The sequence below is a fragment of the Lacerta agilis genome, chromosome 3, assembly GCF_009819535.1.
Source record: "Lacerta agilis isolate rLacAgi1 chromosome 3, rLacAgi1.pri, whole genome shotgun sequence".
Lineage (NCBI taxonomy): Eukaryota > Metazoa > Chordata > Lepidosauria > Squamata > Lacertidae > Lacerta > Lacerta agilis.
This window is the reverse complement of record NC_046314.1, coordinates 76,067,564-76,094,634: the sequence shown is the minus strand read 5'-3', so window position 1 is coordinate 76,094,634 and position 27,071 is coordinate 76,067,564. Positions and strand designations below refer to the sequence as shown.

The 27,071-nt window shown below is 40.7% G+C and overlaps 1 protein-coding gene across 1 annotated transcript in view; it reads right to left on the bottom strand.

Moving 5' to 3' along the window:
• Nucleotides 1-27,071, bottom strand: part of WDR64 (WD repeat domain 64) — a 67,763-nt gene that overhangs the window by 32,858 nt on the left and 7,834 nt on the right. Inside the window, exons 3-10 of the mRNA XM_033145436.1 lie at nt 25,659-25,761; nt 24,278-24,381; nt 19,223-19,252; nt 15,946-16,056; nt 13,821-14,035; nt 13,023-13,157; nt 11,584-11,663; nt 6,328-6,467 (exon numbers count right to left, since the gene is read on the bottom strand). Of these exons, the coding sequence (XP_033001327.1) occupies nt 6,328-6,467; nt 11,584-11,663; nt 13,023-13,157; nt 13,821-14,035; nt 15,946-16,056; nt 19,223-19,252; nt 24,278-24,381; nt 25,659-25,761 (918 nt within the window). The remainder of the gene's footprint in view (nt 1-6,327; nt 6,468-11,583; nt 11,664-13,022; nt 13,158-13,820; nt 14,036-15,945; nt 16,057-19,222; nt 19,253-24,277; nt 24,382-25,658; nt 25,762-27,071) is intronic.

Genomic DNA, 27,071 nt, shown 5'->3' with positions numbered 1-27,071 from the left:
GAGAGCCGAGGCTCTGGGGATGCTGGAAAGACCCCGCACTCCCCTCGCTCAGCAGGCGAGGAGAGAGACACGCCATTTCCGTCGCCCCAAATGCGCAGAGGGGTCAAAAGAAGAAAGGGGAGGCAGGGATTTCGTATGCCGAAACTCTTATGTTGGGGTCAGAACCAGAAGGGGCCACTCCCGGATTCTGCAGACGGTTGATACAGGCATGTTCTTTTAAGCTCTGCACTGTACATAGTATGCACAATAAAACTACTAAAGGAACGGCTGGAGTTTTGCCTGGTTACTCATGAGCAACCACCCAGGAACCTTACGTAACCAAACATTTCAGTTAAGATCTTTTCCCCAACAGGCTGCTACAATAACTGAATATAGGTAAAGAATATGAAGGACATCTGATCCTGGAGACTGACACCTCGAACAGTGATCAGAGCTCAAGTCGCATTAATCTCAGTGGGATGAGAGACCATCAGAACTGCAGCTTGAATAGTATTATTAGGCATTACATGAAAATTGCTTGGCTTTCACCAGTGTTTTGACTGTGGATTTTACAGGCTTTCTGATAGCATTGTAGTCCACTTACACAATTCAAGAAGTCTATGGAGACCTTAATGTGAGTAAAAATGAAAATTATAGGGTAGCTGCACAATTGTGACACTGAAAGCTATTCCTGGAGGATACAGGTTTCATGTCTGGGTTACTTTTCTCATAGAATGTTTCTCCTATTTAGTTGGCTCTCGGCTACGTAGGGAATGGATGAAATTCTGGCTGTGCTACTCAGGGGCGTAGCAAGGGGGGTGTAGGGGGCGGTCCGCCCCATGTTCCATAATGGAGGGGGTGACAAATTATCAAGGAACAATCACTGCCCTACTAGGGCGGTTCATAAAAAAAAACCTTTTTAAAAAAATGCCTGTTCCAAAGGTCTTATCTTACTATACTGGGGATTATATAGCTATATATGAAATAGCTGTTTACTTGGCTGTTTTCCTATGTTGTGAAGGCTGAAATTTCAGTTCAGTGGAGCACTTACTGTTCCCAACCCTAACCCTGTGGAAAGCCATCTAATTAGACTTTAATTTGATTTTGAGATATTTTTAGGAGGTAATTTAATTATTGTTTGATTTTATACCAATGTTATGTATCTGATGTTAGCCACCCTGAGCCCGACTTCGGCCGGGGAGGGTGGGATATAAATAAAAGTTTATTCTTATTATTACTTGTTATTATTCCTTTGTAAGAAAATATGAAATAATGTAAAACCATTTTAGGAGGGGGGGGAATCAATTGGGGGGGTTGACAAGAAATTTTCTGCACCGGGTACCACCTGACCTTCCTATGCCTCGGGGGGGGGGGAGTTGACAATTTTTTTTTTTGCCCCCGGGTACCAATTTACCTTGCTACGCCCCTGGTGCTACTGTCTTGTTCAGATTTGAAGCAGAGCCATTTTAAATACCGTATTTTCCGGCGTATAAGACGACTGGGCATATAAGACGACCCCCAACTTTTCCCGTTAAAATACAGAGTTTGAGATATACTCGACCACAGATTCTCCACCCGGCGTATAAGACGACCCCCGACTTTGGAGAAGATTTTCCTGGATTAAAAAGTAGTCTTATACGCCAGAATATACAGTAACCAGAGGGTGTAATTCTTTGCATGTTTTCTCAGTAAGTCCCATTTTGTGTAAGATTACAAGGGCCCCAGAAAAAAAAACAGACAAGGACAGTGCTCAGGGCAGGTCATGGTTTCATTAAAATGACTTTAGTGAAAAGCGAGGCCTCCTAGACTCTTTCATAGCTGTCTAAGAGCAAGATTGTTTCCCTGGTTGGGGAAGAGAGAGGGGAGACTGAGGCACTATACACTTAAAGCAAAGTCTCCTAGGACAAGGGATGGATTGTTAAACTACTCTGAAAGTTCTAACTCTGTGAAGGGAATAGGGGTCTCCCGAAAACTCTCAGCACCCTTAACAAACTACAGTTCCCAGGATTCTTTTGAGGAAGCCATGGCTGTTTAAAGTGGTAGGATACAACTTTAAACGTATAGTCCAGATGGGGCTTGAGTCCTGGGTTTGAACTGCTCCAGATTCTAGTATGTTACACAACTGGAAAACAAGGGAGTGGATCACTGTTCAGTAGAGCCTCTGTGTCTAGTATCACAGTCTGAATATCACATTCAGAATTATTTTTTGTTTATTTTAATTTGAGAATATATGGAAATGGCATTAATATTTAGTCAAGCAGCAGCAAAAAGGGGCTGCCAGTATTAGGGGAAGGCGCCCAAATCTCATTTTGTTTTTCCAGTTGGCAAATGTAAAAACAGATGCTACTTGGGCAGCTTCCTGAGACATCCAACCACAATGAAATTCTTAAGAGTTGCTGGGAGTCTATCTTTAAAGAGAAGGGGGCAGGGTTTTTGCTGCTACTGATAATATTTTTTTGTATCTTATGTATATGTGGAAATTTAGCTTGGTGTTTTTTGGTGTCTGATTTGTTGTCTGTGACTACCTTTGTTTGTAATTACATTTTCCCCCCATGTTGAAAGCTGCCTTGAGCATGGCTTTAACTATGGGAAGGTGGCATACAAATAAAATGATGTACATATGTAAAGTCTTGCTCTCTGGATTATACATAAAAATCAAAGAGATTGTTAAATATATGCTTAAAGTTGACATCCTATACATACACCGTAGGTCTTGTTCCTTGAGCGCAATAGGAATAAAACGGTGGATCGTGTCGCCCCATTGATGACAGAGGCTGCTCCCTGCTGCTACTTTGAACAAAACCAATGTGTAAAAACAAAAATGTACATTTTCTCCACTTGACCCATTTCAGTCCATTTTTTCCTACCCAGAAGTGTCAGGTGTATATAGGGAATGTACTCTAGAATTTGTTCAAACAGTGAATTTTGTTGTGATTGTTCTTACAGTTCACACCCTATTTATTGCGACTGAGTCTCCATTATAAAATGTACGTCAGTCTTCCATCCAGAGAGCAACGGGGTGGGGGTGGGGGGTGGAGAAGAATGGCTATATTCAGTAAGCCTTTCTCTATGAAAGATTTGTATTCACAAATGGGCCCCACAGCTTTCTATTTAAACCCACAGCACTCTGCTGCTTGCTCTCTACAAAGAACCTCTCCGTGAGTAGAAGCAGCCTGCTGAGCCCAGTGCACTATGGGAAACATCTGTCTAATTTGCAATGTCATTTCAATGGATAGCGCTGGAAAATGTGAACAAAGGCCATTTGGCTGGAATCCGGATAAACCAGAAGAAACCGGGTGAAGCTGAGTATTTTAAAATAAATTGTGGATATGGCTTAAAAAAGTCAGACTTTTGCAACTTTACAACTATACTGTCTAGAATAATAACATTTATAACATTGCACCCTGAAAACATTTATGATGTTTACGAATGGAAGTGATTATGTTTTTATATTTGTTGCAAGCCGCCCAGAGTGGCTGGGGCAACCCAGTCAGATGGGTGGGGTATAATAATAATAATAATAATAATAATAATAATAATAATAATCTCTTTTTCTGATTAGATTACTAACTAAGAGAGTATGGGAATGTTGTGGACACAGTTTTATCTTGACAAAATTCTGCACTGTATCTTGGTTAGAAAAAGAGCGCTTATCAATAGCTCATTGTCAAATTTTGGGAGGTTTCAAATGGGATCCTGCAGGGCTCTGCCCTGGGACTGAGGCTCTTTGACACGTTCATCAATGACATGGATGAAGAAGTGGACAGAATCTTTATCAGATTTGTGAAGGTTACAAAAGTGTGAGGAAACCTAACACTCAAAAGGCAGGAATAAAATTCAAAATGATCTTGATAAAATAGAAAACTGAGCTGGATCCCCCCCAAAAAATGCCATTCAACAAGGACAAACGCAAAGTTCTGCATTTCGGACAATAAAAAAAAATGCACCGGTATCAGACTTCGCAGTAAGGAAAGTAATGAGAAAATGCACTGCATAGAATGAGAACTTGCTCTAATGCAACATCAACAAACCTTCTTGCAAACAACTCAGAATACTCATTAAATAGTCAACATTGTCTAATCACCAGCAAAAAAAATCAGGATGTTTGCCCAGTACTGTATACAGATCCTCTGGAGGCACCCTTGGAAACAATAATTGTTGCACTTTGCTCAGTGATATGGGGCAGCCACATGTCATCATCAAATGGTTGTCTTACTGGATTTTTCCTGAGTTGCTTCCATCTGTTTTTAGACCACAGATAATCTTGGCCAGTCTCATTTCAAGCTGGGAAGACACATAAACTTGGCTTCCTCTCTGTGTCAAGTTCAAAAGTATGGCGTTGCTCCAAACCCCCCAAAACCTAACAGGGGAACATGATCTGCTGGAGTTTTAATGCTGTGAGCACTACCATCTTAGCTTGTGTAAATGTGTAAATAAAACCATACATCACAACGATACCACCATCTCAGGTAATCTTCAAAACCTCTCACCACTCAGGAGAGAGGGATGCAGATGACAGAATGTACTGACATTTCAAGGGCTGAGACCAATCACCACGCCTCTTCATTTCTGGATGTGAGCTCTTTTTGAATTGTGGCCAACCTCACATTTCCTCTGGTTTGTTCAATTACACACTTTTAATTGATTTAATTACTGCCCCCTCCCCGGTTTTATCAGCTTGATCAGGCCAAATTAATTCGCAGCTATAATCTGACAAGGAATGCAGCTGTTCAACCTCAAGAGAGCAGAGTCAGAGCAGGTAGTGAACGGAAGGTAAGTAGGGAAGCAGATACTGGAACTCAATTCCCCACTCTGGTGTTGTGCTTGCATCATCAACACTAAGTCTTCTTAATTCCCTCTAATAGTTTCCAGAAGGCTTTTGTTTTGCCTTGATACAAACAAAGAATACAGTGGACTCTGGCTGGGCTTGCCAAGAGCTCATTCATGCAATGGTAGGCTGATGAGAAAGCAGAAACTACACTTTTGATACTATAGGGTTATAGTAAGATGTATCTCCTTGCTACACCCGGCTAGCATATTGCTATATTAATATTATTAATATATTATTATTTATATTATATTATAATTATTATATTTATATATTAAGAAACATTGCTCTGAATCTCTCACTTCCCAGCTTGCAGCTTTCCTTCTACCCAGTGTGTTTTTTTAAAAAAAGAAAAAGACTTCATCGTACTCACCGTTAAGTAGTTACAGTAAGTGCTACACTTTTAACATTTGGGGGGGAAAGGTGCCAGTACTGCGTTCCATTGAGCAAACTCAGAAAAAAGCATTGCTCCTACCTCACATCACTCCAATTCTCAGCTCTCAGACTTTGTCTTTCTAACTACCCAGCAGTTGGGGGAGGAGCCTCCATCTTTTTGCCGTCTTGCACAGATCCACTTCCTTTGTTCCCCTTAATGGCCCATCACCCAGGCTATCACCTGACCAGAAGCTATTCCAAGAATTAGAAGTGGAGCTCAGACATTAGAAGGGTCTCGGCATACAGCCTACTCCCCCCAAACTCACAACACTATAAACTTATATTCCAATACTATTTTAAGTGTTATATTCCAGTACAAGTATCAAGAGTGAAAAATATATGTGCAAAGCTCAGAAAGGATCAAGATTGCACTGATTGTGCTTTGTTTGTTTGTTTGTTTTTTCTCCAGAGAAATTCAAACTCATGGCTAGGTAATACAACGCTCTAGACTGCATGGAGTCCCTTTTGGACTAAAGAAAGAGGAAAGAAAGTATTGGTGTCACCATGATGTTAATGCAGATTCTTTTTAGAAATGCCGCATAAATAAACAATTTCACTATTTGCAAATGGATATATGTTAACAAGATTTTCTATATCATCCCTTTATTCAAGCAGCCATTTCCCATATGTTTATATACTGCTTCCCTGGGCTTTTCCAATATATTCAACATTTTGATTGGGGGAAAGGGATTTAAATAAAGACTTCGGGGAAACATTGAAAAGAGTAGTTTTGGACTAATGCACTATACAGCTGACTACCTCCTATATCCAGTGCTTTTTTTCTGGGGGGACGCAGGGGCACACATACCCCTAAACATTTTGTGAATCTAAGTTTGGCCTTATTGAGGGGCAGTATTTCAATATGGCTACCAACAAGAGTCTGACCAAACTACGGGAGGCAGTGGAAGACAGGAGTGCCTGGCGTGCTCTGGTCCATGGGGTCACAAAGAGTTGGACACGACTAAACGACTAAACAACAACAACTATTTCAATACGAGTAGGAAAATGAGAGAACCCCTGACCATTTTTTTTGCAGCAGCTTTACATGCTGCCTCTCTGTAAGACACAGTGAAAAAGTAGTTTACCTTTGCAGTCGAAAGGCTAATAATGTGCTGGTCCTTTTCATTGGTGACAATCTCTGTTATGCTAAATAAATGTCCCATCAGCTTCCCCACTGGCTTCGTATTGATGTTAGGATGCCACAAACGAAGAATTTTATCATCTCCTGGAGAAAGGAATGGACCAGTGAGCCTGTTACCTGGGCTGCACAACAACTCAATTCTGGTAGAATTATTAATATACTGTGGTATTATTATTATCACCACCACCACCACCACCACCACCACCGACTGGTACATGATATGAGATTATTATTATTACCATATAATTTAGCCGTTTGTGGGGGGGGGTTATTATTTTTTCTATGCCTCTCAAACCAACATGTTGCCATTTTAAGATGTAACCTCCATTTTGGAGGTTTGGAAAGCTCTTTGTCTGTCCGAGTTTGTTTGAGCTATTAGCCTGTCAGAAGCAAATTTGTGGGATTTGTATTACTTTCTTCTGTAGTTGCATGTAATACTGTGTTGATATTGCAAATACCACATGGGAATTCTTAGCTAGATGGTCTAATGGGTGTGTATGGGGGATGATTCTGTTTCCTCTCTATGTCCTTATTCCTCCTTAGATAACTGTATGTTATCCTTTGTAGTAGGTGTTACATGTCTGACCAGCACAGTCACAGGTTGTGCAGTGCCACTCCGGGTGGTTTTCTTCTAAATATTATGCAGTTAGTTTTTGGCCTCCATCGCTCTCGAGGGACAATGGAATCGTGCACCACTGAGGGTTACGTCAAACGGTTGTAGAGTTACAGCATCTGCTGTAGCTGCCGAGACTGATACAGGAGAGACATATCTTATTGCAGCTGGGGCAAATGAAGGCATCCAGTTTCGCTTTTACAGATGCACCATAGCCTTTCTGTTCTCTGGGCTGGTCATTTCTCCTGTGGCCATTGATGTGGATACACAACCTGAATGTCTCCAGCACTGTGGTCATCTGCAAGAAATTCCCACGGCATGGTTAATATTGCCAGACTTCATTTCATGTTTGCAGACATATTTATAGAACAGAGTTGGTCTGCCAACAGGCATGGTGCCTCAAGCAAACTCCCTGTAAAGCACATCCTTGGGGATCCTGCCATCTGCCACTATGTGTACATGACCAAGCCAGCGTAGACATCTCTGAGACGTAAATGCGAACATACTGGGAATGTGAACTTGGAAGAGCACATCTTTGTTTGAGACTCTGTCCTGCCATGTGCTGCCCAAAATCTTCCTGGTGCAGCACATACAGAAGGCATTGAGGCGTTGCTCCTGGCGGGTAGTGAGCTGTTGCCTACAGCGTGCTCACCACACAAGCCTGGTAGATTTTCATCTTGGGAGTTGTTAGCATCACATTCCTCCACACCCTTTTGGAAAGATGAGCCATTGCCTCCACTACCTTGCCAATATGCTTGTACAGTTCACTGTGCATGGAATTTGCTGGTTATGCTACAGCCCAGGTAGACAAAATTGTCTACCACCTCAAGCGTGTGGTCACCCATGCTGATGTGTGGAGTGCTGGCAATATCCTGATCCAAGATGTTGGTCTTCATCAGGGTGATGGTGAGGCCAAAATCCAAGCAGGCTTGGGCAAAGTGATTGATGAGTCTCTGTAGAGCTTCCTCGGAGTGCGCTGTCAAGGCTGCGTCATCTGCAAACAACATCTCTTGGATGAGAACCCACTGCATGTTTGTCTTGTCGTGGAACAGACCAGGTGGAACAGATCCCTGTCGCTCCTTGAACGGAAGCACACACCATCTTCAGTCAAACTGAAGGCATATGAGAGCAATAGAGAGAAGAATATCCCAAAGAGAGCCACTGAGATTAGGGTTAGGATCCATTAATTTCAGTGGGCCTTCTCTGAGTAAAACTTAGTTGACTACCACCCTGTGACACTGGAGTCTCTATTCATCATGTTTCATGCAGATCTGGTGATCCTTCTCCCATGCATATGATTCCTTTGAACTTAACAAGAGTCCTCCCATCTCTTTTAGGGGGAGCAACTCTCTTCTTTCTGTATTCTGCTACCCCGGTAGTGACTGCAGAGGTTTTAAGGAACCATGCTCTGTTCTTGAAACCTTATCATATCACAGTGTCAGCCTGTTCTGACTAGGACTGAGTGATCCTCTGTTGAAAATAATAGGCACATCTAGAAAGCAGGTAACCAAAGAATGTATGAAATGCGCAAACTAATACTTTGTGACTAGCTATTTTAGACAGGGGTGACTGGTTTACAGAAATGTTTCAGTAACACAATTTTAAAATCACAGGTAGGTAGCCATGTTGGTCTGCCGTAGTGAAAACAAAAAAATAAAAATCCTTCCAGTAGCACCTTAGAGACCAACTGAGTTTGTTCTTGGTATGAGCTTTCGTATGCATGCACACTTCTTCAGATAACAGTGTGTGCATTTTGTTTCGACAATTTTAAAATGATTTATTTAGCACCTGGATAGGCTCTGGCTTCAGCATGTTTGCCTGTGTTAACCTTTATGGCAAGGGGCTGTGCTTAATTTCCCAGCCATGTGTTTGGGGAGCCAATTGCAATACATGTACTTGAAAAAGAAATTACAGATGCACGCCTTGCTTTTTAAAGAAAAAAATCAAGAGGGTCTAGCATAATGCTAGTTTTTCCCAACCATTCATTTTCTTCTACTTTTCCATTACTGCCCCTAGAGTAAGGATGCTGCCACCATGTTTTGAAGAATAACCTGAGAAATGCTTGTACCAGTCTTTCTCAACCTGGTGCCCTCCAGAGGTTTTTTGGACTCCAACTCCCATCAGCCCCAGCTAGCATGGCCAATAGTCAGAGATGGTGGTGGCTGTAGTTCAAAGCATGGGGAAGATACCAAGTTAAAAATGTTGTTTTGTATCACCATTATGTCCCTGTGACTAGGCGTAAGACTACACTCAACTTCCTTGTAAACTTCTTCTTTGAGTTCCAAGAATAAAGCTCTGTTATTTCTTGTGCATCTTTCATCTAAAATGTCAGCCCAGCAGGCAGGCAGTAGGGATGCTTTTTTGGTGGTGTTGATGATGACACACAGAAGCAGCTGTCCCTCAAACAGAGTACAGTGTGAAGATCAGGTGTGGGTAGGTGTGAATGGAAAAAAATCAGAAACAATTCCATAGTTCCCTGTATTTGTCAAAAAGCAGCATGTGCTACAGAACTGACTCAGAGAAAGTGTTAGGCAGACTTTGGGCTGCGTAACAATGTATAAAAAGGATTTGAAGGCAGCCAGACCTCTGCAGCATTCATTAAATTTATGACTTCTAAGAATTATGTTGACATGAATGATGAGCAATAAAAGAATACACTCTCTGTTCAACCTTCTCCCAATACTTCTGAACAAAATGATGAAAAGACAGTTTCATCAGCAAAGATTTACTGAGTTACAACTCACAGTTTTTCGAATGATTTAAAACAACATTATTCCACTGACATGAAAGACTTGGCAACACTTTATTAGAACAGTACAGTAACAGCCACGGACAGCCTAGTGGTCCATGGGGTCACGAAGAGTCGGACACGACTGAACGACTGAACAACAACAACAATAAATTGCTTTTAGTCCCAAGTATTAGTATTTAGGAGCAGCTGACTCATTTCTTAAATAAGTTCTTGTTTTAGTTGCATGATCAATGCATTCAGCAAATGTTTGTGTAATTCAGTAAAAAAAACATTGCTAGGATGTCAATTTTTATTTTACAGGGAATAAAATGTTGAAGATTTCAGGCACACTCTCTCTGCTAATCAATAAGAGGATATCGGTAACCTAACTGTCTATATTTAGCATCAGACATTTTTATTTTTTTCTGATAATTGAGCTACATAGAGTAGTGCTATAGCTGGACCCAAATGTGCTCAGTTTTAGACATACTGTATTGGCCTGAATATAAGCCTCACTTTCCCCCCAAATTCTGACCATGAAAAGTTAAAGTGTGCCTTATATTTGCGACCTTACAGTATGCAGCCAGGAACGCGGGGCAAACAGCGCCCGCGCATACTCCCCCATCCTTTCCCCGAAGGCCAGGAAGGGAGAGAGTGAGGAAGGGGAAAGGCCGCAGGCAAAGCAGCGCGGCTGCCATCCCCACTGCCCCAAATGCAGCCAGGAGCAGCGAGGAATGGAGTGGCTTATATTCGGGTATTCCCCCCCCCCTCCAATTTTAAAGGTGCGGCTTATATTTGGGTGTGGCTTATATTCAGGCCAATATGGTATTTATTGTCAATTATTCCACATGCTCACTGCTGTTCAACAAACAACACTGCTGATCTGAACAACTGGAAGCTCATTGTGATGCTGAATACTAACCTAGCAAAGCCTGCAATTTGAGATATTATTTCACTTTCTCTATAACAAACCTATGCCATCCCAGGCATGAAACATGGCAGACAACTAGGAGAAACACCAACAGTCTGAAATGATACTATATAGGAAGACTCTATGTCTACCGTCTGCTTCTCCTTCACATTAGATTTGGTGCTTAGCAAGAATATGGCAGAATTGCCTTGATGCTGCTACTTCATCCAGAGACTTTCAACTAATGTAAATTGCCGCTGGTACATCACTGTCAGGATGGAGCATAGGAAGATAGGAAACAGCCTTATACCGAGTCAGGCATTGGTCAGGCAACGTAAGAACAGGCCTTTTTGTGGTGGCTCCGCACTTGTGGAATGCTCTCCCCAAGGAGGCTCACCAAGTGCCTTTGTTGCCTATCTTTAGGCGCCAGGCAAAAACATTCCTCTTCTCCCAGGCCTTTGGCTGCTTAAGCAATCTGTGGCCTTTTAACCTGTGGGAGGTATTGTTTTTGTTTGTTGTTATAGTATGCATTTTTGTTTTTTTTATATTGTGAACCACCCTGTGATCTTTGGATGAGGGCATTTTAGAAATAACAACAACAACAACATAAAAAAAAATCCTTCCAGTAGCACCTTAGAGACCAACTAAGTTTGTTATTGGTATGAGCTTTCGTGTGCATGCACACTTCTTCAGATAACAGTGTGTGCATGCACACGAAAGCTCATACCAATAACAAACTTAGTTGGTCTCTAAGGTGCTATTGGAAGGATTTTTTATTTTTTTTTACTATGGCAGACCAACACGGCTACCTACCTGTAACTAATAATAACAACAATAATTTATTTTTTGTAGGCAGCAGCAATAACATTGGAATTATTTAGTAACCGAGAAATTTTGGAAATGGTCACCAAAACATATTAAGTAGATTGAAGGCATTTTTACCTACCCCCAGTAACAACAATATTGGCTTTTCCACAGTATGTGAAAGCGTTAACTCCCCTTGGTACCGAGAACTCCCTGACAGGTCTGCAATAACAAGAAAACATTTGATCAAATAAGGCTATAAAGTCTTACGCAAGGGTGGTAGCCGGTTCTCTCTTCCAAAACGGAAGGAGTAATGAGTAACATTAGCCAAAGTAGTACATAATTGTCCAGTTTTTTGTTCCCTAAACATCACCATGGAGCCCAGGATCTGATCCTTACTCCAGGATCTGCCTGGTGAGTCCTCAACTCCTCAGGGAGGAAAGGACCACTCCCCACCCACAATCACCAAGTAATATAAATTGTAAATTCTGTCTGCTATTTCTGGGCTCACCACCAAGGCTGGAAGCTCAGACATCCTTCCACACCTAACTCTCTTTCTCACAGTTCTTTCTCTTATGGCTCTCACTCTGTCTCCTTGTTTTAGCTCTATAACCCCATATAAATAAGTATTCTGCTCTGGTGGCTTCGGTGGGGCAGAGGCTCTGCCCTTCTTTGCTCCTTTATTTCTCCCTCGTGCAATATTAATAAGAGGTTGGAAGGGCCACAGCTCAGTGGTACAATCCCCAGCACCTCCAGGTAGGGCTGGGAGAGAACCCTGCCTGGAACCCTGGAGAGCCACAGCCAATTAGGGCAGACAGTACTGACAACCAATGGCTTGTCTTGGTATTAGGCAAATTCCTATAGTCCTATGTAGTGGGAGCAAACTCTTTTTTTGTATTTGACTCTACATTGTATATATATATATATATATATATTACTTTATAATATATATATTACATTATAAAGTATGGTATGGTATTCATTGTGTGTTTGAATGATATTTGGGGGGAATGTTAGTTAATGCTGATGTTTGCTTTTTTCTGAGAATTACCTATTTGTTTATACTTTATAGCATGTACTAAAACAAAAATCTTCAAATGACTGTTGAGATTGTAAACATGAAATTTCATTAAAAATTAAAAAAAAATGTCCAGTAGCACCTTAGAGACCAGCTAAGTTTGTTCTGGGTATAAGCTTTCGTAAAGCTTGCATGCACACGAAAACTTATACCCAGAACAAACTTGGTTAGTCTCTAAGGTGCTACTAGACATTTTTTAATTTTTTAAATTTATTTTGACTGCGTCAGACCAACACGGCTACCTACCTGAATGAAATTTCATGTCACCTCTGTGGTGTACAAGAAAGAAACCAACATTTTAGACTAATAGTGTGCCCTAATTTGCTAGATAGTTGTATGAAAGATCACTTTGGTAGGCTTTAGATTACTAATTTTGATTTCATTTTTTTTTTAAAAAAACCACAGCTCATATAACTCACAATTCCTCTAAAGTTTTCAATTTGACTTAACCCATACGTGTGACTATCTGTATGAAAATCATATATAGTACAATAGGGACTTACGTGTTGTCTTCGAGTCTTCTCAGGTCATCCAAAACCAAAGAATGAACACTATCCAAAGAACAGGATCCAAAACAATTCAAGGCCGGAAAGAATTTGACTTTCACAACCCAGTCCTCATGTAGCTTGCGTCTTATGCTGGGGATGATAAAACAAAATACTAATTCAAATATCTACACATATAAGAAACTGAGCTCAAATGGAATATAAATTATAATCTCTATTGTTGTTGTTGTTCAGTCGTTCAGTTGTGTCCGACTCTTCGTGACCCCATGGACCAGAGCACGCCAGGCACCCCTATCCTCCACTGCCTCCTGAAGTTTGGCCAAACTCGTGCTAGTCGCTTCGAGAACACTGTCCAACCATCTCATCCTCTGTCGTCCCCTTCTCCTTCTGCCCTCCATCTTTCCCAACATCAGGCTCTTTTCCAGGTATAATCTCTATACCAAGTAAATAATTTGAAATGGGATTTTTTCCCCCTTCATGGTTTGCTCTAGCCGTATCCTACTGATGTCAAGGAAAACCTGGCCCATTGTTCTATACCAGGCACCCCCAAACTCAGCCCTCCAGCTGTTTTGGGACTACAACTCCCATCATCCCTAGCTAACAGGACCAGTGGTCAGGGACGATGGGAATTGTAGTCCCAAAACAGCTGGAGGTCCAAGTTTGGGGGTGCCTGTTCTATACAATATTTATGTTCTCTTTGTGTCAAGAAGTGTGGAATCTTCCCATCATGGGCTCTATTTAAAAACAATAACTTCCAGTCTCAGTAATGAGAATTGTCAAAGTATCTGGACTTACCTTTTGAATTTCCTAGAATCGATAACTATAATTTGTTTCTTTTTAGATTTAGTTTGCTTTAGGCCGAAGTCATCGCTGGTCATGGTATACATGTTTACGTATCCTGCGTCATCCCCCAGTAAAATGTCATCCTTCACTAGTAGTTCTGCTGGTCGCTGGACGGCACAAACACAAATAAGGCAATGTTCCATGGGTTTGATGATAAAACAATTGTCCTATGAAATAAAGCAGATTGTTGATTAGATGTTTTGGCATTTATTCTGTTAATCCGCCAATAAGAATTCTTGGCTTAAAATCAAAGATGCTATTCAGAAAAATTATGTAAGAAGATAGTTCGAAAACCCTGGCTGCAACCTGTGAGATATATATACTAGCTTGTCAAATATGCCTAAGTAGCACACAAACCTTTTCAAACAGTTACAGGTAGGTAGCCGTGTTGGTCTGCCATAGTCAAAACAAAATAAAAAATAAAAAAAGTCCTTCCACCCTTCTGAGTAATACCCCTCCCCACTCTCTCACTATATATAAGGGCCTGGTGACTTCTGTTTCATTGTATCTGAAGAAGTGTGCATGCACACGAAAGCTCAAACTTAGTTGGTCTCTAAGGTGCTACTGGAAGGAATTTTTTAAATTTTCCTTTCAAACAGGTTCAATTTATGCCATGCTGCCAAAAGCAATTGACATTCCTTAATAAACTCTTCATAATTATTTTGGTAGAGTTCCTGAAGGTCTTGTGTTAATTCTATAAGTAATGCACTGGTTTAGTAGACCAATGGAAATCAAAATTATACCTTTGTTCCCCCCACCCCTCCTCTCCAGTATCTATTCCTATCATTTCTGTTTTTGCTTTATTTTATTTATATGCAGCCACACTTCCACATTCGTTTCTCTGGTGCTGTTGAAGACTGCATAGGATTTGCTAGAGTTAACAAGGTATCATCTGCGTAGAGCTTTATTTTTTTGCTGTTTTATTTATCTGGATCCCTTTAATCTCTTGATTCTCCTTTATCTCAGCAGCTAGTGGCGCAATGGCGGAAACAAATAATAAAGGGGGCAGAGGATGTGCTGCCTTGTCCCTCGAAATAAATATACTTGATAATATGCCATTCACAAAAAAAGTCTGCTTTACGATCAGTACAAGTAGTTTGTACCCCTGAGTTATACCTATGCCATAGAGAAACAGGTTTAATATTGACTCCCCCCCCCAAAAAAAATCTGAGAACTGTAAGGGGAACACTAAGGACCTGTCAGGAGAATTCTCAGCAACATCAGCAAACTATTATTTCCAGAATGCTTTGGGAGAAACTATAGTAACTATCCTGATAAAAATATTTGTGGGGGGGGGGAGAGGGGGGACAGAGAGAGATAGTTAAGTACAGTGCTGTAGCACAGTGGTAAAGCGGAGGCTTTGGGTACCTGTCTGTGACCAACAGAAGCTGTGACCAACAGAAGCTGGGTCATTTAAAACTGTGAAATGGCAAGGAAGAACTATCCTCACCCCCAGTGCTGTAGTACCAATCTAGCCCCCTGTTGCTACTTTTAACAATAACACCCCCCCAAAAAAGAGTTACCAGACTATCCAATCACAGATTTCCCATGTCAAGTTTATTTTTGTCCTAATTGGACAGAGAAGCTATAGCTCTCTAGCCCAGGCTTATATCCCTTCATGATCTAATAGGATGGGAACGCCCTCCCATCAGAAGTCAAGGGAATAAACAACTACCTGACATTCAGAAAACACCTGAAGGCAGCCCTGTTTAGGGAAGTTTTTAAACTGTGATATTTTAAATGTATTTTAATGTTTGGTGGAAGCCGCCCAGAGTGGCTGGGGAGACCCAGCCAGATGGGCGGGGTACAAATAAATTATTATTATTATTATTATTATTATTATTATTATTATTATTATTATATTTGCTGCATGTAGGAACTGAGTCCAGTCTCTGTTCTCTATACAGCTGCTTACTAGCTATAATGCTTCAATATGAGATATGCTAACAAGAATGCAGAATAGTTGAGTTAAACTGCAGCACAATACCAAAAAACATTCTTTAGATTTTTGTTTTGTCCCCCTACCCCAAAAACACATATGCACATACACACACACTTGCATGACTCAGTATCTTACCATGGCAGTGCCCGGTGTTTTATAATCCCAGATGATGATAGTTCTTTCTGTCACAGCAACAACACGCTTGAGCTGACTGAGGTAATCACACCCAGTAATCCAGGAGGTGTCCTGATTAAAAAGAAATGTTGGCAGAATCAACCTCTTTGCTAGTTTGCAAAGAAATAACCTTTATCTTTAATTGATTTCTGAAAGTCTCCTTAGGAATGATTTATAGAAAGAAGAATAATTCAAGGAATATTTACAGTCAAAGTATCAACTACAGCTGTAAAAGTTGAGTTTCCCAGAATTTGGTGATAAAGTCGTGTTTATGGAATTACAAATATGATGCCAGTGGAATAAAGATGTGGAAGTATTTTAATAATTTATAATATAACTTTTATAATCATGTGCACCCTAGCTTTTCAATATCCCTAGAATCAAGCTGAAATTGAAACGTTGAATGTTTCAGACATTTTGTAGTCGCTTGCATCTGATTATGATGGAAATCCTTTAACCTTTCTGCGCTTCAACACAGCTATAAATTAATTTCATATCATGTGTTGGGTGCTACACAAAGACATATTGCCCTGTGCTCTGCTATTTGTATAGAGCAATTTGAAACGCTAATGGAATCTAAATTAAATTTAAGAGGCCATAGCTGTCAAAATTATTGCAGAACCTGAAATTCTGTTTACAGCATGTGATTTTTATGAACCAGATCTAACCATGTTAAAAGCGAACCAGTCGCAATGGCAGCATTTTATAATTTTTGTCCAAATGAGTGCAGCAAGGAACCGGCAGGCCTGCTATGGGAAAAATGTTTATAATAAGAACATAGTTCAAGTAATATGATCACCTGGGGAATGCAGTCAGAAGAGAAAATTATGCTGCCTCATAATCAAGAGCAGGGAAGAGAAGTTATCCTAATGAATCGATTTATTGCTCACTGTTGTGCCAGCAGCAGCTGTTGGACATTAAATTCAATAATCTCTAACTAGCAAGCTCAACTCTCTTCAAACAACCTGGAAGCAGTTAGTTCCCAGATAAATGATGCACCTAATCTGAAGGAACCTCAGAGAGCCAGTGTGGTATAGTGGTTAAGAGTGGTAGACTCGTAATCTGGGGAACCGGGTTCGTGTCTCCGCTCCTCCACATGCAGCTGCTGGGTGACCTTGGGCTAGTCACACTTCTTTGTTGTTTGTTGTGGGGGAGGAAGGGAAAGGAGAATGTTAGCCTCTCTGAGACTCCTTCGGGTAGTGAAAAGCGGGATATCAAATCCAAACTCTTCCTCTTCTTCTGTCTCTGTCTTCAGACGCCTATTAACTCCAAACGGGATTAGCAGCACAGCATCAAAAGTTTGTGATAGTTTAGATGGGTTTTCTGAACCAAAATGGCAAAAAGGTGTTCCAAAAGGGAATGTGCAGTGCAATCTTCATTGTAGCGATGGGGAAAATCTATACGGTGAATGAATGGATAATGCGAAGGTGGACTCCCTTTGTAGCAGTGGAAATAGCCCTGACACAATATGGCAACTACATTATAGTTATGTGCACATTTCAGTTAAGTTTCGTTTCTCAGCATTTTGGTAACACAAAAGAAACATAGCCGCATAACTCATACTATTTAAAATGAGGTAACTTTGTTTGTATGTGTGTAAATGCACAGTTCTGTATTTCCCCCCCACATGAAAAAGCAGAGTCCTTCGTCATTGGTACCATGATTTTAAATAAATAACTACTTGGTAGTCTTTGAACAAGTCACTTGCATGTTTACTCAGTATTGTTCAGCAGACTTACTCCCAAGGAAGTATATATAACATTGCAGCCACACTTTCCAAAACTGCAGGAAGTTGTTGTCAGAATACAAAATAAAAAATAAAAAAATTCATTCCAGTAGCACCATAGGGACCAACTAAGTTTGTTATTGGTATGAGCTTTCGTGTGCATGCACACTTCTTCAGATACACTGAAATAGAAGTCACCAGATCCTATATATCAGGAGTGACTGCGATCTATATAAAAAAATAAAAAATATCAAAATAAATAAATAAATTATATCCAAAAAATATATATCAAAAAAATAAAAAATATATATAAAAAAGGAGTGACTGCGATCTACTCACAGAGTTAAAAACTGGCAGTGATCTACCCCCTTTTTGGTGGGGTTAAGGTTAAAGTTGTTGAGCTTTTTTTAGGAAGGAGGTAAAATGTTGAGCTTTAAGGGGAGCTGCAGTTTTTAGCTTCTTTGGGGGGAGCCCATGATCTACCAGTGATCTACCGCAGACATCCAGTGATCTACTGGTAGATCACAATCTACCTGTTGGACATGCCTGCTATATATAGTGAGAGGGTGGGGAGGGGTACTACTCAGAAGGGTGGTGGGAATGGGTGAGGTAAAACTGCTGATAACTGTTAATGACTGCAATTCTCCTTGCAGAAAAAAGCAAGGGGTGAGATGGCTAAAAATAGCTTTGTCATGTATAATGAGATAAGAATCCAATGTCTCTATTCAGACCAGGTCTCTCCATGATTTTAAGTTTGGTGATAAGTTGCAATTCAGCAACTTCTCTTTCCAGTCTATTTCTGAAATTCCTTTGTAATAAGACAGCTACTTTGAGATCTTGTATAGAATGTCCTGGGGGCCTGAAGTCTTCTCTTACTGGTTTCTGTCTTGTGATTCCTCATGTCAGATTTGTGTCCATTTATCCTTTGTCCAATATAGTGAGGTGAAGGGCACTGTTGGCATTTGATGGCATTAAATAGTTCTGAATTGGTATGTTTGATGTTGTTGGGGCCAGTAATGGTGTTGTCCGGGTTTATGTGGTTTATGTAGCAGCAAAGTTGGCATCTGGGTTTATTGCAGGCTCTGGTACCAGTGTCCATGTTAAGTCTGGCTATTGTACTGTATTATTGTGGGATTATTGTCAGAATACAATCAAGCTTTCTTAGCTTTGAAGAAATATGGTCAGTGTTTTGTCCCAGCTTTTTTTTTTTGTAAATTAAAGGTAGATGAGTAACTACCAAAGTAATCTTATTGCCACTATTTTCATCTCAAAACATAGGTTTTATTTCATGAATTACATCAGCTTTTTAATGCATCTTTTGATCTAAATATGTAAGATAATCATGCCATGGATAGTATTTTCATACTCAAATGGGAAATAATGAAGCTGTCAAAACCCAGGCGTGTTTCACAATGCAAAATTATATGGGAGCTTCAAATACAAACATCTACTTGTTTCACTTCACTGATGTCTAATTCTTAATTGATTTTTTGAGTAAAAGAGTAAACTTACGGGAATGCTTGTGCTCGTCAGGATCCTCATCTGGAAAATCAAGGAAAAAATCATGGAAGTGAGTGAGATGCAGTTGCAAGAAAAATAATACTATTTAAACTCAGGTTGGTGGCAACCAGGTAAACATTTCAAGAACCAGGTAAGGAAGTGTGAGATGCAGTCACAGTTCCCCCTGCTCTGCTCTCAGAATACATGTGTGGCTAGAGCATGTTTGCGACAGAATCAAAACCACACAGAGCACACAAAGACATTGTTTTACTAAACTCACAGTGTCACAGTCTCATATGCAATGCTTCCTTGGGTTAAAAATGAGGTTGTTGTTGTTGTTGTTGTTGTTCAGTCGTGTCCGACTCTTCGTGACCCCTTGGACCAGAGCACGCCAGGCATGCCTATCCTTCACTGCCTCCCGCTGTTTGGCCAAACTCATGTTAGTAGCTTCGAGAACACTGTCCAACCATCTTGTCCTCTGTCGTCCCCTTCTCCTTGTGCCCTCCATCTTTCCCAACATCAGGGTCTTTTCCAGGGAGTCTTCTCTTCACATGAGGTGGCCAAAGTACTGGAGCCTCAACTTCATGATCTGTCCTTCTAGTGAGCACTCAGGGCCGATTTCCTTGAGAATGGATAGGTTTGATCTTCTTGCAGTCCATGGGACTCTCAAGAGTCTCCTCCAGCACCATAATTCAAAAGCATCAATTCTTTGGCGATCAGTCTTCTTGATGGTCCAGCTCTCACTTCCGTACATTACTACTGGGAAATGAGGTGCCCATACCCAAAAATGAGATGGTTGCCATGATCAGCATTAAAAGAGGTGGCAGGATTCTATACCAGTGAGTATTGTCACCAGAAGCACTGCTTATATGTATATGAGCTTGATTTTCGTCTTGTCTTTCTTTTAATTTGATACAGACAGGATACTAAAAATAATTGAACATGGATCTAACTACAGTAAGATGCTCATTTTTAGGAATCTGCACTGGAAGATGGCTGCAAATTTTCTAGTAATTGGTTTCCAAAAAAACTCCCCAATGGCAAAGTTGTTAATCATAAAATTGGCTGGTGCACCTGAAAATATCGAAGACGTTGTTTTGGTTTCCCTGTGTATTGTTTGTGACAAACATCCCTGAAGCATATTCAAATATTTGCAGTATGTCAAAGGCTCTGAATTGAACTGTTGCTCATGAAAACAAATCAGACCATCGAGCTAATTTTTCAAAATGGAAGAGCTTAGTTTTGTTTTGTTTTTTAAATGGACTTATTGATGATTGCCTACAAAGGCAATTTAAGCAGAAAAAGAGAAATGATGGGACATTTTAATGGTTATTTTGAATGTTATTCTGTTTTGTGCAAGAAAAAATCTTGCTCTTAGAGGTACTACAGGGATTATAGGCAGTCATAATACAGGGATTTTTCTGAATCTCACAGAAGACAGGAAACTTAAAGATCATTTGTTTAGTCATAAAAAGTGGACTGTAAACTATTTATCTCATTAAAGAAAAAGATTTCCTCAAATTACGTGTGTGTGTGTGTGTGTGTAAATGTTCATGGTGAGATAATTTCTGTCAAATGATCAGCTTTGTCCATATTGATGCTGGAAACATTTTGATCAAGGAACTTCTTTACATCTGCAGGTGCGGCAGTGGAGGTGTCTTAGCCCAGTAATGGACTGGATGAGAGCCAACAAACTGATGTTCAATCCCGATAAGACTGTCAGTGGGTAGTTCCCTAGGCTGGATGGGAGGTTGCCTACTCTTGATGAGGTTACACTCCCTCTGAAGGAGCAGGTATGTAGCTTGAGGGTACTTCTGAATCCTCTGCTGTTACTTGAGGCTCAGGTGGCCTTAGTGGTGCACAATGCCCTCCATCAACTTCAGCTGGTGGTCCAGCTGCGCCCCTATATGGACAAGGATAACCTAACAACTGTTGCCTATGCTCTAGTAAGCTCTATGTTAGATTACTGCAACACATTATATGTGGGACTGCCTCTGAAGATGGTTTAGAAACTTCAGCTGGTGCAGAATTCAGGGACCAGGTTGCTTACTGGGGCAAAACGGGTTGAGCATATAACACCAAATGTGGCCTGATTGCAGTAGCTGCCAATCAGTTTCCAGGACCAATTCAAAGTGCTGGTTTTTACCTATAAAGCCTTAAACAGCTCAGGACCATGATACCTCAAGGACTGCCTCTCCTCATATGAACTGACCTAGACCCTGCACTCATCATCTGAGGCTCTTTTTTGTGTGCTCCCTCCATGAGAGGTCCAGAGGGCGGCCACACAAGAATGAGTGTTTTCTGCAGTGGCTCCCCACTTGTGAAATGCTCTCCTCAAGGAGGGTCACCTGGCACCTCCATGACGTATCTTTAGGCAACAGATGAAAATGTTTCTCTACAACTGGGCCTTTGGTTGATTAAACAATGTATGGCCTTTTAAATGTGTTTGTGGGATGGGGGTTGTTGTTGTTATATATACAGGGTAGCCTAAAAGCAGGTATACTACTACTACTACTACTACTACTAATAGGATTATTATTTTTTACTGATATTGTGAATGATGAGAACTTGAGCCAAAAACAAAGAAAGTGGATTCTAAAGCAGTATACCGACTTTTGGGCCACCCTGTATTGTATTTTCATTTTGTAGTTTTATGTTGTAAACTGCCCTGTGGTCTTTGGATGAAAAGAGGCATCCAAATTTAATAAATAATGTTAAGGGACTATTCACACAAGTGCCTCTTGTTTCAACTGGGTTTAAACTGCAAAGATAAATCTCCCATTTGTCAGAATGCTCATTAACAGTCATAGAATCATAGAGTTGGAAGGGACCCTGGGGATCTTCTAGTCCAACCTGAATATGCACCTGTCCCATATGGAGATCAAACTTGCAACCTTGGCATTATCAGCACCACGCTCCAACCAACTGAGCTATCAGTCAAGTGGTTTATTCTCATGTGTGATTATATCCTTAATGACCTGCCAAAGATGTGGGCACACTCATACCCTATTCGTTTTCACAACAGCAGGGACTGTTATATCAATGTGACTCACGATTTCCATGCAGAGCTTTCAAAAAGTAAGGTAATATTTTTTTGAGCTTTGGAAATGAAATGGTAGTACTGACGTCATTGTGACATCAGTGGAAAATCTTAGGTAGCAGCTGGGAGCTCTCTGAGGGGGATTCTTTTTTAGAGCAGTTCTTCGTATAACTGTGAAAGAGATATAATGTACAAGAATACTGGATAGGTTTTCTCCCACATTCCTTCAGTAGTTCCCAAATGTCTCAGCCTTGCTTTTGTATTTAATCACCTGCAAGGATCTTTTATTATCTTGTACATGCCTATAATGCTTATTGTGTCCTAATTAAATTGAAATCCTGGGTGCGTTTTGCTGCTTGGAAACATTACTGCATAGTCACGACATTTCATAAGCTACTTGCACAAGAACTACAGAAGTACTGTATAAAGGTAACAAACAGCACATATCCTCATCTTTGTACCTTCTGCCAGGGTGGTTTACTGTGCTGCATTTAAACAAAAGATGTTGCATCCTTGTGAAATTTATTAGCATAGCTTTTATTCCCCCTCTCTAGAGATGTTATCAACATCTCGCTTAAACGGGTTACAAAAAAAGAAAGAGAAAAGGATGAAACACAAGTGGTAACTACCAACATTTTATGGAATTATTTCAGAGATGGGTTTTCACCAGCTTACCGATATGTACTGCACATAATCTCATTATCTTCACACACAATTCATGCATGGTCATACTGATTCCCATGTTTGTACACTCTTGTACTCTAATATTCTGTTTTAGGAAAATGGGAAGCTTCCAGTGGTGGTTCCCATTGGGAAGGCAGGGAGGCCACCAGTGGGTGGTGCCTAAGCCAACCAATCCTGCTTTTGCCCACATTCTCCTCCCTTCTGAGTTCTGCAAGGGCAAAACTGAGACCCAAAAGGAAGAAGGTGGCAGGCACTGCCACTCATGGACAGGTTATAAACAAAAAGGCAGGCAGGTGGGGGCTGTCTGAGGGCAGAATGAGGATGGTGGGGCAGTGCCCCATTTGCCCTAATGGACCAGCCTCCCACAGAAGCTGCCTTCTACCGAGTCAGATCATTGGTCTACCTAGCTCACTACTGCCAGCACTGAATTGCCCCTGCATTTCTGACACAGGTATTTCTCCTAGGTTACCTGGGAGCAGGTAAGGAGCAGGTATGTCGAACTGCCATGGTTTACATTCTTAGCAGTTTCCATCACATACTTTGAAAAAAATTCTGGTTACATAATTGTTGTAAATCCCATTAGAGTTTCTTATGTCATCCCAGCAGGTCCCTCCAAAAAGATGTGAGGCTGCAGTTGGGTGCCCCTTGTCAAAGCCCTTTTCCAAAATGCCCAGCTGCAGGCTTTTACTGTTCTCAACAAGGAAGGAAATGGAGGACCCTGCTGTGGAAATGGCTCAACTTGTCAGACTGAACCTGCTCCTGGAGACCCCAGCATCAAGCTTGCTCCTATCTGGATGATTCTGAATTTTTACCTGCATAACTCCCATCTTTGTCATGGTAGAGTGTTGGGATGCTGAGAACTGGTTTCTAGCCATACAATTTTTTGAACAATATGTATTAAATGTCTGTGTAAGCTACTCATTTTTCTGAAAGCCTTTGTCTGAATGAGTGGGAAAGGATGGGTGCATAATGTTTTATAATGTTTTATATACCAAGAGCTTCTTTTCCTACTAATGTATCATCCAAACTAAGGTGGCCTGGGCAAGAACACATTTTCAGTTTGTGCAATAGCCATTTACTTCAATTAAGCTTCCACAGAACACTTTCTAGTGACCTGTTCTTACTTTATTTGAATTTGGGCCAGAATAAAACATGAAAATTGTATTAAATGCCTATGTATTTCAGGAACCTGAAGCCAAATATCTTTTGTATGGCATATGTTTGCTTGACTATCTCACTCATGTAATTAAAGGGCAGGTGCATTTATAATTGTAATTAGCTGTTCATATTAGAAAGTGCTCTGTACAGTAGAGAAAACAAATCTAGTTTACTTCTAAAATTACCTGGCTGGAGAAAATGGACAGCATCCCTTTCTGTGATGCTGTTACTAGAAAATCCAGCTGTGGTACTTTCACTATGCACTTTATTACATCCCGTCTCTTGACTCCTGCCAAAGACAAAATACATTCTAAAATTCGCACAACAAAACTTCTAGGAATTAGGTAATGCACATAATTAGTTCAAGGCAAGATACACATCTATATGGAATTTTGCCTAATAGACATGTCTTTTCAGAGGAATTTTCCCTAATATAATTCATTTTAGAAATTTGTAGTTTTCACTAAATATATGCATTTTCGTACATGTTAATTGGCTGGAAAACTACACTGCAAAATTGTATGTACAGTGGTGCCCCGCTAGACGAATGCCTCGCTAGACGAAAAACTCGCTAGACGAAGGCATTCGTCTAGCGGAAGGCTGCCCCGCTAGACGAAAAAGTCTATGGGGCTGCCTCGCAAGACGAAAAATATTCGTCTCTTTTTTTTTTCGTTTTGCGGAGCGCGGCTGTCATTGCCGCTCCGCAAGATGAAAAACCCGCTAGACGAAAATTTCCGCAGAACGAATTATTTTCGTCTAGCGGGGCACCACTGTAATTGTTTTGGAAAGTGCAAATTAGGGAGATTTAAACCTTTAAACGTGAACAAACAGAATTTCTCCCCCATCCCTACTTGTAAAGAAATGGTACCGTCCAGAGGCAAGTATACCCATTCAGTGAGAACTAAGCTGATTTTTTAAAAAAATGTTTTTATAAACTTTTATGTCAAACTTGTTTTTAATGATTTATTTTAAGTAGATGCTTTCTATTGTTCTTCGTGACCTGCTTAAGGGCTTTCTATTGAGTAAGCCATATACAAATGTTGTAAAATAAAATAAAATAAATAAGTAATGGCTAAAGACCAGTGAGGGCGTTTACAATAGAATTATAAGCAGTTTTTGTCAAGAGCAGTTCACACGTGAGTACAAGTGAACAGATGGTTGCAGCAGTGCCATAGAATGCATTAAAAATGGAGAAAAATGCAGCTTAGAGTTACAACAGAAAAGCTGTGATTTAGAAAAGAAAATCAACAAACTGTTTGGGAAATCTATTTTAATGACGTAATAGTCTAACAGGAACCCTATAATAGCAGGCACAGTTCAATCCTGGGCAGGTCTATTCAGACATAAGCATTTCTGAGTGCAATGGAGCTTTCTCTCCAGCAAGTGTGTATAGATTTGCAACCAGAAGCCGCTCACCGAATAGGAGGAGCCACTACTCTGACTTCCTGGCAGAAGGGCTAATGTTGCTTACTGGGAGAGGAGGAGGGGCAATATATTGTTCTGCCCACATCTGATGACACATTATGCAGAAGTTCAGTAAGGGGAGAGAACATTAAAAGATCCTACCTGCTTTTGCAATCCGCTGCTTTTTGGATACCAGGAAAACCATATTTTCTTCATCAAGCTGGGCAGCAAGAGCATCACCCTCCAGTATATAATATCCAAAGATCTAAAACAAGCCAAACAAAATGCAGCACCACACAAGAAGAACCTAAACTTCATGGAGAAATAATGATATATATTTAAAACCCTACCCAATATTAGGTAGTCAGTAGTAGCCAGATGATGGCTAGAATACAGGTGGCAGACGTCCCACTATGAAGATGACTAGAGCACATAATTGTGCCTATTTCACTGCTTCCTCGAGAACATGGCCAGCAGAGATCATCAGGGTGGTCCATTGCTATTGACATCCATACCAGTGGTTGGTACCCAGGACACCTTAGAAACCATCCAAGAGTTGGCTGCTAGGCATTTTGAGGATGAAGTCATCGATATCTGTAGCTAGCTAGATGCCATGACTGATGCATTCTCAAACAAGAATTCCAATGCTCCTTCAAGCCATGTTTTATGCAATCAGTTTCAAGTTTTGCAGCCTAATGACATTGACAGAGTACCTGTGAGTATGTGATGTTACCTTTGGATCCTTGTCTTTCTCGGTAGTGGTACCTGCCCTGTGGAATGCCCTCCCACCAGGTGTCAAAGAGAAAAACAACTACCAGACTTTTAGAAGACATATGAAGGCAGCCCTGTTTAGGGAAGCTTTTAATGTTTAATAGACTATTGTATTTTAATATTTTGTTGGAGGCCTCCCAGAGTGGCTGGGGAAACCCATCCAGATGGGCAGGATATAAATAATGAATTATTTATTTATTTGTTTGTTTGTTTCATGGCTAGTTGGGTGGGGAGGAGAGGGCCAGCTCTGTCACTGGAGGCACATGTGGCTAGATGTGCCTTTTGCCACCTTTGGTTGGTAAGACAACTACAGCCAATCCTGGATCAAGATAGCTCAACCACAGCTGTCCGACCTCACAGTTGGATTACTACACTCTGTTCTCTGTGCGGCTGCTCTTGGGGTTGGTTTGGAGGCTGCAGGTGATACAGAACATCACAGCTAGGTTGCTTGTGGTGCAAACTTTTAACAGCATGTAGCACCTTGCTTGTGGGATTTGCAATGGCACTCAGCCTGCTACCGGGCCAAGTTCTATACAGTTCAGGACCAGGTTACTTGAGACAGTAGGGTATTTTTTTAAATATATATATGCTGCTTTTGCTGCAGATTGTATTTATCACTATGTATGTGTGTGTCCTCACAACTACTGCAGTCCAATATAGAATGTGATTGACTGAAAGATCAACTCTGGGTTTTTCCACAGCTAAAACTACAGATCTTTATTCTCTAATGCATCACTTCTAAATGTTTTTAATGCAAGATAGAAAAGTGTAAACATTGGAACCCTAGGGGTTATGCAGAGATAA